Source organism: Neopsephotus bourkii, unplaced genomic scaffold (genome assembly GCF_033783945.1).
Source record: "Neopsephotus bourkii isolate Nb327-2 ecotype Australia unplaced genomic scaffold, CSIRO-AGI_Nbou_v1 NB_1476, whole genome shotgun sequence".
In the NCBI taxonomy this organism is placed as follows: domain Eukaryota; kingdom Metazoa; phylum Chordata; class Aves; order Psittaciformes; family Psittacidae; genus Neopsephotus; species Neopsephotus bourkii.
This window is the reverse complement of record NW_026901952.1, coordinates 467,010-482,018: the sequence shown is the minus strand read 5'-3', so window position 1 is coordinate 482,018 and position 15,009 is coordinate 467,010. Positions and strand designations below refer to the sequence as shown.

At 38.0% G+C, this 15,009-nt stretch overlaps 1 protein-coding gene across 1 annotated transcript in view; it reads left to right on the top strand.

The window, feature by feature from the left end:
- PGGT1B (protein geranylgeranyltransferase type I subunit beta) overlaps window positions 1-14,043 on the top strand; it is a 33,832-nt gene extending 19,789 nt beyond the window's left edge. Inside the window, 7 exon segments of the mRNA XM_061369125.1 lie at window positions 1,881-2,032; window positions 3,086-3,218; window positions 7,558-7,603; window positions 9,033-9,217; window positions 9,489-9,597; window positions 13,328-13,459; window positions 13,462-14,043. Coding sequence (XP_061225109.1) covers window positions 1,881-2,032; window positions 3,086-3,218; window positions 7,558-7,603; window positions 9,033-9,217; window positions 9,489-9,597; window positions 13,328-13,459; window positions 13,462-13,508 — 804 coding nt within the window. The 3' untranslated portion in view covers window positions 13,509-14,043.
- The last annotated feature ends 966 nt before the right edge of the window (window positions 14,044-15,009 follow it).

The window sequence follows — 15,009 nt, the reverse complement described above, 5'->3', positions numbered from 1 at the left end:
TCTGAAAAGATTTTTTGTTTTGATTGATTCAAAAGCGTGAAAATCAGTGTGATAGTCCAAGTTGTTCCTTCTGGGATTAGAGCCTTTCATCCACTCAGGTTAGAAAAACATGACTGCAGTAGATTTTTCTACTGTATTTGAGGGCATAGCTGTCTTGAGTCTGTGGTGTGCTCGATGGGGAGGTCTGTCAAGGACTGGTTCACCTCTGCTACGTGGAATGCCAAGAGACCTGTGACTGTTCAGCCTGGAGAATAGAAGGCTCAGGGGCATCATGTCAATGTGTATATAAATACCTTCAGAGAAGGTGTAAAGAGAATGGAGCCAGTCTCCTTTTAGTGGTGCCCAGTGACAGGACCACAGGAAATGAGCACACACTGAAACAAGATTTTCTCTGGACATTAGGAGACACTTTCATGGTGATGGTGACTGAGTACAGACACAGGTGGCTCTGATAGTGGAGTCTCCATCCTTGAACATACTCAAAAGACCCTAGATCCTCGGCAGCTGGTTCTACGTGACCCTGCTTGAGCAGGAGTTCGGACCAGATCAGCTCCAGAGGTCCCTGCCAGCTTCCCATCACCGTGTGATGGTGTGTCTGTGGCTGGATGTGTAGGGCAGGAGACAGTGATAGGGGCACTGGTTGCTCAGGGATAGGAGTTGAAGCTGTTGAGACTGGTGCCCCCTTCTCAGCAGAGATCCTGGGCTGGAAGTGAGGGAGAGGAGGAGCAGCTTTCAGCACTCATTTTTTCCCTTTTTTCCCCAGCTAGAGGTTTTTCAGTGATGCTGCAGCCATTTCCACCTTGTTTTTTGCCTTTCTTTCCCAGCTGTGTTTGTTTCCCTAGCATGAGAACAGTCCCTTGCTGTCTACTGGGTAATTTTCTAGTATTTTTCATCCAGTTTCTTGCTAGAAGCAAAGCTTTTTGGTTTCGGAAATAAGTGTGACTTGCATGAAGAATACCAATTACACATAACAATCTTAAATTAGGTTTCATCTTGCTTTTTGAATGTGTTTATAGGATTTATTGCAAAATAAAAAAGCGACTGATTAGGCAATAATGCTAGTAAAGCATGATTTAAAAACTTGCTTGTGTCTGCTACTCAGTATTGAAATAGCTTTTATCCTGTTCAAAATAGCTGTCTTCTAGTTGCTTCAAATTAAGCCATCCCAAGTACCCATACATGTGAAGTGGTACAGTCCAGGATTTGCCTATAAAATATCGGAATGGAAACTAGTAATTTAACACAGCTGTATCAATCCCCTGAACATTATAGTAATTTCTGTAGTGTGACTAGTCTGCATTTTAATGCTATTGTCACTTCTCTGTTGACATTATTTGTTATGTAAATACTTTGTTTAAGCTCTGAATGTTGTTTTAGAATAGAGATGAAAATAGATGAGAGGCTGGTTTGGTATTGCTTCAGTTGGCAGAGAGATTGCTAATAATCCCTCACACTGCTGTCTGCTTGTAGTTCATTAGATTCTACAGTCTTTGGTGAACGTATCTCCAGAGTTTTGGCTATTTCACAGTGCTTACCTAGCTTCCAGGAAGCTAATGCCCAGTATCAGGATGAGCACACCCTGTCTTTTTGCTTAAAAGCAAAATAAATAATAATAAAATAAAAATAAAATAAATCTTGCATAGATAATACTGTTGGCAAAGCTTTCTTCCAAAGCTTCCTACTAACTGACTGTTTACAAGGGTAGCAGAGCTGTGCAGTAGCTTAGTTTGATTAGAAAAGCTGTGTGGAATGCCTCTAGTTCAGCCATAATGAGTGATGGGAAAAGTGGGAAAAGAACTCTGTTTATCTCTCTCTTTTTTTTTTTTTTTGGTGTGTGTGAATGATGTTTTATGTTTTAATTTTTCCTCCCTTTTTTCTAGGGTCCAGGTTTGTCTCACCCCTATGATAGCGGGCACATAGCAATGACTTACACAGGTCTGTCATGTCTGGTTATCCTTGGAGATGATTTAAGTAGAGTAAATAAAGATGCCATACTGGCAGGACTGAGAGCTCTCCAGCTGGAGGATGGAAGGTAAAAGATTTTTTATATTCTGCAACTCTTTGGAAGGTTAATAGAAAACCCAGATGTAGAATGGGACATAGTTGAATTCCAGGGTCAAAGAAAGTATCATAGCATTACCATTCAGTGGAGGAGGAACTGGCTGGATGGTCACACAAAGATGGTGGTCAATGGCTTGATACGCATGTGAAGTGGCAAATGGTGTTCCTCAGGGGTTGATATTGGGATCAGTGCTGTTTAACGTCTTTTGGCAGCGAGATGGACAGTGGGATCTAGTGCACCCTCAGCAGGTTTGAGGATGACACCAAGCTGTGACACTCTCCAGGACCTTGTTGTCTGTCTTGTAATGAGGGGTCCATAACTGAACACAGGATTCAAGGTGTGGCCTCACCAGTGCCAAGTACAGGGATCACTGCCCTGGTCTTGCTGGTCAGACTGTTTCTGGTACAGGCATCCAAATCATAGCATCCATGTTCATTTTGAGGCTGAGAGAGCACAATATTTTACCTCGACAACACAGATACAACAACTTTAAAATGTTTGTAGAGTTTGGAAATATGATAGTTATAAGAAATCAAAAACTGGTTTGAAGGTAACTTTCACCATTTATATTAGAATGGTGACAACCACAAATACATTTATACATACATGGAAAACTGATCCTGAAGTTACAGTCAGGAAAGAAAACCTGGTCAGCTGGTAAGATTTCTAGGAAGGCAAAGAATTCTGCCTAAAACAGTAAATGTTAAAATGGTAGCTTATACATCAGTATATACTCCAAGCATTAACATCTTTGAATAAATGAAGACAGGTGTCATTACATTGTTGGAGATAAAGTCACCCAGGCCCCTGAATGTTAATAGTTCTATTTATTTTACTTGCTTTAGTTAGCATCACATGTTCTAGAAAGAAAATGCAGCATAGCTTTAGGTTATATTTATGGAAATAACGTAAATATAAGTAACTTGTTTTTAAAGTAAAAATTACACAGTTCCTCAAACTGCTTCTCATATTTTCTGATGTAAGAGGCTATGCAATGTACAATGACCAAAATATTTCTTTCAGTTTCTGTGCAGTGCTGGAAGGAAGTGAGAATGATATGAGGTTTGTGTACTGTGCTTCCTGCATCTGCTACATGCTCGATAACTGGTCAGGCATGGATATGAAAAAAGCTATAGACTACATTAGAAAAAGTATGGTGAGTATTCACAAAGTGTTATTTCTTACTGTATTTTAAATTTGCTAGCTTTATTTCTTAACAATGACTGAAAATCTCCGTGTCTAAATTTAAATACGGCAGTGTTTGTTCCTACTTTAGCAAGTCGAAACTGAGAAAGTATGTTGGTTTTTTTTGCATTTCTGTTTTCATTGTAATGTGTCTACTAGCAAGATAAAATTATCTGGTATGTTTGTTAGTGGCAAATTAAATTTGATCTTTTTTCTTTAAAATTCAATTTAAAATCAAAAGTAAGTTTTTGAAAATTGGAGCCTGATGCTCCTCTAATGTAGAAAGAATGCATAAGTATAGCACTGCATCAGTAAAATTCTCATACTTCAGTGAGCTGTAGTCCTGTGCTTTAAATGATACACAGAATCAAAGGAAAAAATAAGTATTGGCATCAGTTCAAGCTCAGTAAGTATTTCCAGTCATATACTTCATTATTTATTAAATATTGGAATGAAAGAAAATATTAGAACATACATATTTTTTCATGTATCTGTGCAAGATGTCTTCATATTTGATTGGAGCAAGAGAGTTTTCAGGGTTGTTTTCGTGATGTTTCATTAGTTTAAATGAGTTTCATTTTCCAAAATTAAAATAAATCTTTTTCAAAGAACCTGAATGAAGCTTGAAAGCTAGGGTTCCCAGGATGTGAGTAAACATAAATAGTAAATTTCTGTGATTCAAAGAGCCAAATGTATCATGGCATACAACTTCTGTTATAAACCAGTGTATTTTAATAGTCGCTGCTAGCTGATCAATTTGGGTTTTATTTTTTATGGAAGTAGTTAGTTGCATAAGCATTTCTTACTGTATCACAAGAAGCTTTATGTGATTCTGCCATAATCTTGGACCAACCAAGGTTGTCAAGGCAAGGCTCAGTCATATAAGCATACAGACAGACCAGCAGTCTGTTCCTGCTAGAGTGGTACCTTTCATACCATTCTCCCCTCTGTTTCCCGTTTCTTGTTCCACAGTCTGCTTTGATCTTTCCCTTTTTCACTGTCCATCCTGTAATAAGTTGTGCACACCCCTGCATTCCCCAGAAAACACCACATAACAAGTGTTACAATCCTGGGCAGCAGTCGTCTTAGCATGTCCTAATACATGACAAGAGATGCTGTATTTTTGTTCAGATTTACTGTGAATTGGTAGACTGACTATACACTGTGGTTAGCAGAACTCCTTTTGGCAAAAGGAGTCCTCCTAAAGGACACTGTTAATTCTCTGCAGAGCTAGTATGCACATGTTACGCTAGTTTTCGGCATGTGCACGGTTTGGTGAGAGCAGCACTAACTTGTTGCAAAGTGTCTGGTACTTCTTGGCAAATACACAAAATCTGCACGCTGATCAATCACACTGTGAAGTCAGAGATGTGTCTAAAGAAGTCTCAGATGTTTAGGGAGTAGCCCTGTGTGAAAATCATTTCACAGTAGTGGTTGTTCCTTCCTCTGATTCATCTCTTTCCACCATCCTTCTTGAGATATGTTCCGATTCAGTTCCCTCTCACATGAACCAAATATTTCTTAAAGTGTATTATTTATTAAGATAAATACAGTGAACATAAAATGTGGTATCCGGGAATGTTAGCTTGATTTCTCCTCTACAGATATAGATGGTGCTAAAAAGAACGCATATATATTACAATTCAAAATAATTTCTGTTTGAGAATATTTCATTTGTTATTCCTTGTGTAACTAACTACACTGTGAATATTGCTGCAGACTTTCTTGCAAATGCCTGTTTCTGGTTTGATACAATGTTACCCCATTCTACTACTTCTGTTAATTATAAAAAAGACTGCCTTGCTCAGTAGTAAACTGCTGTGACAGAAAGGTGTGTCTTTGTTTTACTTTCCTGTGTCAGCATACAGCTGAATACACACAGCTGAAGCAAGTGACCACCAACTTTTTTTCAGCAATTCAAATCGGCATATGTGTGAAGTGCAACTAATCTGGATGGAGAGTAACATGACTGGTTAAACACAGTAATCTTTGTATATAAGCTTCTGGATTTTTTTTTTTTTTTAGCTTGTTCTTTGGAATTTATTGTATTTAGTGATGGAGGGTAAGATTTGTGACAGATAAAATTCAACATATCTGAAGGAGAGTGGATTTGTGTAGTTGGGCCTGTCAAGAACAGCAGAAGATTGAAACAATGGTGTTGCTTTATTAAAAAAGTTAGTTAAAAATAACTATGTTAAAAGAATTGAATCTTTATACAGAATGGATAGCCTTCTTGACTGTCACTTGGCTTGACTGAAATTGATCACAAAACCAATTCTGGGTCAGTTTTATTTTCAGTAAAATAATCAGATTCCAGGAACACTATTTTTATCAACAGAGGTTGATTTTCGGCTTCCACATGCAAAAGTCAGATATATCACTAATCACAAAACCAACAAACACTAAGATGCTGAAGTGTTTAATGACTTCTTTAGGTCTTTAATGTCTTCTTAGGTCTGTACCCTAAAATACACTTTTTTGCAACATTGCTTGGTTTACCCTAAATTTTTTTTTTTTAAGTGGAAATGTTGTTAGAAGCTTTTTAAGTATAGCATACACTGCTTCTACTAGAGTAGAGTCTTCTTGAAATGCAGGTGTATGAGTCTGTTGATATAATTAACCTAATAATGAAACTTCTAGACTGTGATGCAAAGATTGTACCCAACTGGATTTGCACATTTCCTGAGGATAGTATTCAGTTATGCAGTTCTCACATTGCAGTAACCTACAGCCTCTTTTCACTTATAATTTCCTGAGTCTTTTAGAAAGGACAAGGAATCAAAAATATTTCCCTCATTCTTCAATGAGCAGGTCCCCAGAGAGCAGCTGCTGTCTGCAAATAGGCACCAGTCAGCCAAAGGTTAACGATTATCTATTAAAATTACAAGCTAATTGTGCAGCCCAACATAGTACAAGGTCTGGGATGCACACTTAGCAGCTTTTCTCCAGAGCTAATTACTTTGTCATGCATAAAGTAAAACACCTCCCTTTACAATTAGTGTTTGTAGAGTTAATTAGCTTTGCCAGCATAGCTTTGCTAATCAGCTTGCCTTTGCTTAGTGAGCCTGTGGAATGTGGTAGCTCATTTGCACTGCATTCAAGCTTACACTGTTTAGCATTCTGATGTTCACTGGAATTTCTTAAAATTGACAGGTTCAGAGTTCAAGTCAAGCTGCAGCTTTAAGCATATGTATGTCTTTTTAGTTGCTTCAGCTTGCAGCAAGAGCTAAAGAACTGAGAAATACAGTTTCAAAGTAGCTTCTGTGTCTGCTCCTGTTTCCTTTTTTCTTCTCATTGACAGCTTTAAAAACAATCCTTAGGTCATTCCTAATGGCGTGCTGAGTCCTGTATCCACTCTTTAGTTAGGACTGTGGGATTCAATGGTAGTCTCTCAAGGTGTCCTGTATCTGCTAACACTGTTAAATGTTTTCGAGAAAACAAGAGAAATTCATAGTTGGCATCTGGGGGTGGGGTTTAAAATTGCTTTCTAACTGTCTGATCAGATATTGAACCAATCATTAATTGAGCAATTAATATAGAAGATCTAGGACCTGTGTAATTTACCTCCAAGAGTTAAACTTCATCTTTGTTCCTCCTAAAGAGCTGGGTATTTGTCCAGTGATGATTTATGTAGTATTTTATGAATCATAGAATCATGGAATAGTTAGGGTTGGAAAGGACCTTAAGATCATCTAGTTCCAACCCCCCTGCCATGGGCAGGTGCACCTCCCACTAAACCATGTTACCCAAGGCTCTGTCCAACCTGGCCTTGAACACCCCCAGGGATGGAGCATTCACAACTTCTTTAGGCAACCCATTCCAGTGCCTCACCACCCTTACAGTAAAGAACTTCTTCCTTATATCCAATCTAAACTTCCCCTGTTTAAGTTTTAGCCCATTACCTCTTGTCCTATCACTACAGTCCCTAGGAAAGGGTCCCTTTCTAGCATCCTTGTAGGCCCCTTGAACTCTTGTGAAATAACCATTTTCCATTTTATAGGTATCTTACTGTGATGTCTTGTTTCTTATACAAAATAATGTAATGAATTTTTAAGGAAAAAAGATTGTTATTGCTACATGTAAAATATCATCTCCTCCTATGTTGCTCCCAACAGACCTGTACTGTAATATTCTTGGTGCTTTGTTCATCAGACTCAGCTTTCTCCTTTTTCTTTCACTTAACAAAGTGACTTTTCAGCATTGTTAAGGTATTTTTTTAATAGTAATATTTTATAGGGCAGAGAAATTGCAGTGTCTGTGAAAGTAATGTGATTCTAAAGTAACTGGTTTGTGGGCTTTTTTGTCTTCAGTCTTACGATAATGGCCTGGCACAGGGAGCTGGACTAGAATCTCATGGTAAGAATGTTAAAATGTTGTACACCTCTTTTTATGACTGGGATTGGAAATGCTGTAAGAGGTGCAGGGCATGTCATATCTGTCCTTCTTTTCTGATTTAGGGAAGTGTGATGAGAAACAAATCCAAAACATGCCTCAGAATATTGTCTGTCTTTTGTCTTCTTGCTTTAGTTCCAGCTTAATACCAGACCAGATAGGCTTTTAATATACCAACTCCATTAATCTTACCTCATGAATGTTTTGTTGAAAGGTGTTGGGTCCCTTGCTAAAAGATGAACCTTTTCCACAGGTACCATTGATACTCTGTGGATTTATCTGCAACAGATTTTGTGCAATGCACCTGATAATCTCCAATTTCAGCAGTTCTTAGTAAAACCTAGAAACATTTCCTCTGGTAGATTACAGCATATACTGGGGGCTCAAATCTTGAAGCAGCAGTTAGTTGTTGCAAATAGTTGGTAGTTGTGAAGACAGGAATTCCCAAAAGACTGGTATTAATTTAAGCAAAATGTTTCTTTGCCATGAAGTAGTCTGATTGTGACAGAAACTATTCACTTTTATGTGACTGATATTCAATCTGTCAAATGTTTATCAGTTTTATTTTTAGTATTGAGCTTTGATAGGATCACGTCTGTTTTTTTGTTCCTACGGGATGTCTCAAGTTGAAAGGAATAAATTATATCCCTGTGTATTTAAGAAATCAGTTAACTAAGGTACCATAGAATGCTAGCACTAACAAATTGCATTACTTCTGCATCCTGCTGCATTTCAGCATCAAAATGAAAACATTGGAGTTGTGGGGTCTTCTAGCATTATGATAGTGTAAGGAGCTCTGGGCCCCAGTCTTCTATCAGTGGCTTTCTTACGGTCTTTCCGGGCTATAATTTTGTCATATCAGACAGTATACTCAGAATGGGGTTTGATGGGCTTTAAAAAGTGATTGCCATTGTATTTTTTCTTCTTGTGCCCTTCCGTCCTAGTTTTTTTTTTATTTGGCTTTCTGTTCATCAGACACTTGTGTCTGTATCATGTGGGGATTGTGTCTGAGACTGCCTTTGGCATGTCTGCTTCATTCTGATTGCTGGCATCCCAATAGCTTTCTTTTTTAAGTTACATATGAAGAAATGTTTTCTACAATTTGCTTATTTCTGGATTGGTGTGTAATGTAAATTGTGCAGCACTGAGAGGGAATCCATCGTTAAGAAAACAGACATAGTGCAAGAGTTGATTTGGGGGTGGGATCCCCTTTGACATATATTCTGAACTAAAGTGTTATTATGTCTTTGGAGATTAGACTAAATATTTTCATAATTTTGAAAATCCATTGATGCTATTGCTACCACCCTAGTTAAAGTTCTGACTGAGATCATCCAGGCTTCGGTGGAAATCTGGGTAACAAAACATTGCAAAAACCATTCTCTCTTCACAGGTGGCTCTACATTTTGTGGCATTGCATCGCTGTGTTTGATGGGTAAACTGGAAGAAGTTTTTTCAGAAAAAGAACTGAACAGAATAAGAAGGTGGTGTATAATGAGACAACAGAATGGCTACCATGGACGACCCAACAAACCTGTAGACACTTGCTATTCATTTTGGGTGGGAGCAACATTGAAGGTAGTGTACAGAACAGCTACAGGATAGTTACTGCCTTGTTTTGATTTCTTTAAGCATCTCATCTTTCCTCAAAAGAGGTACATATTTGGTCTAAGTGCTTGAATATGCACACGTCACTAAAAAAGGTCTTTCACATTGCAAAAAATACAGAGTTTTACCAGATTAGTGCTATCTCTGCTATCATTGCCTATCTCATAAATAGGCACTATGTTTTAGTATTAAAAATAGACTAAGATTTAGTATATTACTGTAATGATCTAATTTCTTTCAGCTCTTGAACATATTCCAATATACAAATTTTGAGAAAAACCGGAATTACATCCTGTCAACTCAAGATCGCCTTGTTGGGGGATTTGCCAAGTGGCCAGATAGCCATCCAGGTAAATTTGTTTTTCAAACTTACAGTGCTTTCTAACCTACAAGCACACTCCAGCAGTGAGACATCGGACAGATGTAAAGGAAATTTTCTCCTCAGTCTTCTTCCAAAAAATGAGAAAAAAAAACAAAATCAAAACCAAACAAACAAAATATGAGATTTCATGATGTAAGTGGGAAGAGGGAGGTAGTTTTTCCTCATTCACCACACCCACAGAGCAAGTGAGCTGCTGTTTAGATTATTGCTAAGGGTGTCACTGTCTATTTAGAGCTGGAGAAGCCTTTTCGTATGTGTGTTAACTGTTCTAGTTAAAGGGAATATCATGCAGTTGGGTACCTTTGCAAATTGTCTGAGTAAAGTATTTCAAAACTGCTTTTACTTAATAAATTAATTCCTTTAAGCTTATTCAGAAGTCATTGATGTATGTGAAAACAGTCAAGTTTACATTACTGACATTATGATTTATAGATTGTAGTTACACATATCAATTAGATACAGTATATAAGTTAATTATCCTTTAGAAATAGATAATCTAAAGTTGTGAAAAACTTGAAAAGATGCTAAAATCTTCTAATTTGAAATAGTTTAAAAAGATGCTAGAATTCAGTGGAAGTACTGCAAACTTGCAGGGGGGAAAAAACAAATGAACAAACAAATGAAAACCCAAAATTATGCCCAGTGGCATTTTGTACAGAAAGATAAAGAGACTGTAAACTTGCCAAATGTGGTAAAAGTGGGTGAGTCTGTTCAGAATCTGTGCCTTGATATTTTTCCTTTCAAAATTTCATTTTGAACACAGTTGAGAATTTTTTAAGGTGGACCCAAACTAAAAACACAGTGCTTGTGCCACATTTGCCCTCACACACACCTGAAAAGCAGCTTAGGATTCCTTAGGTGTATTTACAGTGCATTATATAGGTAAGTATCACTTGGAGGAAATATTTCTGTTTATCTTGATGAACCATTTACTTAGTGAGCTAGGGATAAAAAAAACCTGTGTAAAACCCCAGTAATGTTCAGAGTTCCTTAACCTGTCTTAGCATAGCTGTGATTATTTGAGGTAAGATTTGAGAAAGGCAAGATTTAATAATAAAGCTACTTTCCTCTGATTTGTGTGGTGTCCAGCCTGAACACCACTGTTCTTACAAAGCATTCTTTTGCTGTCTCTTTTGTTATGATGGTGAGTTTATTGCAGCATTCATTCCTCATGCAGATAGTGACGTCTGTCTTCATGTTTTGAAGGAAGGAGAAAAATGTTAATGCAGTTCTAATGTGAAGAATTACTATAATGCAGGATTCTTTCTGTGTAACTGTGATTTTATTGTCATATATACACAGCTGAGCTTCCTGCAAGCTCAGTCTAGTATCTGAAAGGCAAGCTGTCTTTTGATTTTTGTATGACTCCACAATGAAGATTTCATAGTTCACTAATATGAAGCATCTGTGCAGCTCAGTTGTTCATTTTCTTCCTAGGGAGCCTTATGAGGCTGCGTTTTGTATTTGCAACCAAAATTAATCTTGGTAACACAAGGATGTTCTAGCTGTTGTGGAGCAGTGCTTATGCAGCATCAAGGCCTTTTCTGTTACCCATGCTGCCCTGCCGGTGAGCAGGCTGGGGATGCACCAGAAGTTGGGACAGGGCACAGCCATGACAGCTGACCCCAGCTTGCTGCAGGGAACCGCTTACCACATGGCATTGTGCTCAGCAATAAAAGCTGAGAAAAGGAGGAGGAAGAGGGGGGACGTTTGGAGTTACAGTATTTGTCTTCTCATTTACGCATGATGGAGCCCTGCTTTCTGGGAAGCAGCTAAACACATGCCTGCTGATTCATAGGGAATGAATTCCTTGGATTTTTTGCTTGCAGCTGCAGATTTCACCTTCCCCATTATCATTATCTTGACCTGCAATTTTTCTCACTTATACTCTCTCTTTCGTCTTCTCACACTAGGGCTGGGGAAAGTGAGTGAGCAGCTGTGCAGTGCTCAGCTGCCTTCCAGGGTTAATCCACAATGTTCTGCTAGTATAGATACTTAACACATTTGGGGTTGGGTTTTGGTTTTTTTTTTTTTCCCAGATTTGTGCATAAGTCATGACTAGATTTAAATAAACTTTCATCTTAAATTACTTCAATGTACTGCTGCGTGCCTCAGGAGGTCAAGCAGAACTCTGATGCATCTCGCTTCTTCTCTTCAAATGTTACACAATTTAAAAGAATTGGAAGCACGTGTGAATTATGGGTTATGAAAGATTAAAAGATTTAACATAAGGAATGACAGGATGAAAATAGGTGTGCACAATTACTATGTGTAAAACACTGAAGTGAGATTTGCTCCTGTAGAAGTGTACGTACACCTTTCTTTGTTACGTTTTTAAGACAGCAGCAGGGCGTTTGCATGTTGCATTCTGTATTTATGAGTTACTTATGAAACAAAATGTTTGGACCTGTGGTTTTTGACCCTGAAAAACTTGATGTATTTTATAGCTTGAAACAGAGATGTACACAGGATGCATATGTTTATTTTGGCTTGAACTAGCCAGAGTATTAAGTTAGCACAGATTTGCACAAGTGCTGAACTTTGTTGTTAAACTCAGAAAATAGCCATGTAGAGGTAATCCAGTTTGTATATGGTTTCAGTGCAGCTGTCCATAGGGGTTAATACACTATTTCCTGAAGTTGAGGTCTCCTTGCCTGACATACTTTCTGCAAGGTCAGTAGTGTTGTATCTTCTGAGCATGCTTTTGTCTGCATGTTAATGCTGATAAGCAGAAGCCTTCTTTCAAAGTCTTTCTGTCCAGGTACTTTCTTGTAATATCTTTTTAGTCAGATCCAAATTTACTGACACATCCGAAAAATACTAAGTGTTGAGAATTTGTAAGGGGCATGTTAAGTTCACATCCTCATTCCATCCTTAGCCTGTGATTTCATGGGGAGATAATCCAATCTCATAGCTTGATGCTGCCAGGAGGAGGCATACTTGCTTCTCTTTTTCCCAGATTCTCCAAGTGTAGTTGCACCTACTTTCTTTTTGCACTAGCTTTGGCGTATATCAAAATGTTCTGCAAACCAGTTCAGTTCACTAGTATATCAGAAAACTGTCCATTTTATCCTGTTTGGGTTAATTTTCTTCCATGTTTTTTCAATTGCTTTAGGTCATGGGGAGTTTTCAGCAAGCTGTAGTGCTGGTATAAGGTAGGCTGCAGGAGCAGGATGGGATAGGGAGATAAGTGCATCCCTTTTTGATGGCAGTCAGCTGTTAAGACTGATCAAGCCACCTCATGAATTCCTATCATTAGGGTATTATCTCAGGAAGGGGGAAAGCTAGGTAAAGTAATGACTTCTTTCATTGTTCTAAATCTTGCTCTTTGACAGCTACTGGCACTAATTTTGGTATTCAGCCAAAAAATTCTTTCATATTTAGGAAATAAAAATCTGCTTTGTGGACAAAAATTACTTGCACAATGCTCAAATTCTTCTGCTGTTTGACTTGAGCTCTCAGAAGAAACAAAGTAGTGGGCAAAAACTGTTATAAAACAAAACTAGACTCTAGTTCTGGAGATTGCAAACTGGTTCACGCTGGTCACTTTGGGCAGAAAATTATTTCTTCTGTCAAAACTTATGTTCAAACTGAAGCACCTATTTGTTTGTTTTCCTTGGCTGTAATTATTCAGGGGTGTTGGAATCCAGGAACAGTTGCCTGTGACAGCCTGACATAATTTTCTGTTCTTCTTTCAGATGCTTTACATGCCTACTTTGGGATCTGTGGTTTGTCATTAATTGGAGAATCTGGTATTTGCAAAGTTCATCCTGCCCTGAATGTAAGCATAAGAACCTCAGAACGCCTTCACCACCTTCATCAGATGTGGAAAACAAGGACTCTAAACAGTGTTCAGATGACACAAACCTCACTACATGACTGATTTAGACTTGAATTTAGTTCTGGTAGCATAACTGTAGCGCAAGGTTAAAAGCCATGTCTAACCAATGTGCTCTTTTAAGTGCTGGAGTCATACAATCAGATCTGTGTTGCTGGCATTACTTCAATAGGGAGCTGCCTTCAGCAGAATGTTCTACATTGTGAAAAAGGAGATATTTTGACTATATAGAAGTTGTCACTGCAAACTGTAAATGGCTCTTCAAATGACTTTACTTCTAAGAAATCCCTTGAGGCATTTAAACTTCATTTTTATTTTATTTTTTTAAATTTGTGCTTACTGTGTCAAAATACATAATGGGGAAGTATTTTCAAAATCTGTTTACGTATCATACAGTATAGCACAGATCCTCCGGGTTCTTTATGATCTTAATGTTCAACGTGTTTTGGGGTGGAGAAGCTCCCATATTAAAGTATCAGTTAAAAGTTACCTTTTATCGTCTACTTTCATACTCCATAAACTTTGTTTAAAAAAAAAAAGACGTAAATGCAAATAAAATTATTTTATTCAATATACTGTACTTTAAAGTTGTGTGGCCTTACTAAATGGATACCATAATTCATCTGAGTGTCTTCTACACAGATCAGGTGGATTGTTAGCCAGAGAGACTTCATCTGAAGAATTCTCTTTATGATGGAATTCAAAGAGAGTATGGCATATTGATGTTATGTCAGTAACAGATACTTAAGGCAGTCTTTTGGAAAAGTAGCTGCATGTGAGAGTAGCATTAGAACCTGTTTCCTGCCTTTGCAGTACATTACAATTGTACAATCGCGGTCTGATTTTTAACGTATTTTCCTTTTACTGAGAAGTAATACAGAGTTTCTGAACCATTGAATGAAACATTGGGCTTTAAAGTAAGTGGCAGTGGTTTACTGTTAGATGGAGAACATTCTCAGCTTATTTAGTTGTGGTGACTTAATTTATATGCTTGAATTGCTACACAGAATCAAAGCAGGTAACTTTGTGGCTGTTGCATTTGTGGCAGGTCAGTTTGTGCATTTCAAGCATACATGGATACCAGGATGTCTTTCTACTAGCCAGTCATTAAGGCACATTCTTTTTACTTTTTTTTCCAAATACAGATGACTGAAGACCTCTTAAACCAAATTAAGCACACCATTTGCCACCACTGAGCCTAAGAGACAGGATACATACCCTTTCAGTTAGTAAAAAGAGCTTCAGAACCACGGTTCTGACTGTACAGTGAAAAAGAGTAGTTGAACATCTGATCAGTGGCCTTCTTCAGGCTACCAGAACAACCTTGACGTCCAAAGCTAGCAGCTTTCCTACTAAAATAAATTCTTATTTCTGTAAGCAGATTAATTTCCGTGGCAGTAGTGGGAACATCACCAGTGGTGGAAGTCTGCTTGGAAAAGCAGAGAAGGAGCATGGGGCAGGGCTTGGAAGTAAGATGCGATTTGTGCGTGTCTCAGTAGACACTTCACTTGTAGGAGGGAAGGCTACATAGCTGGGAGAACT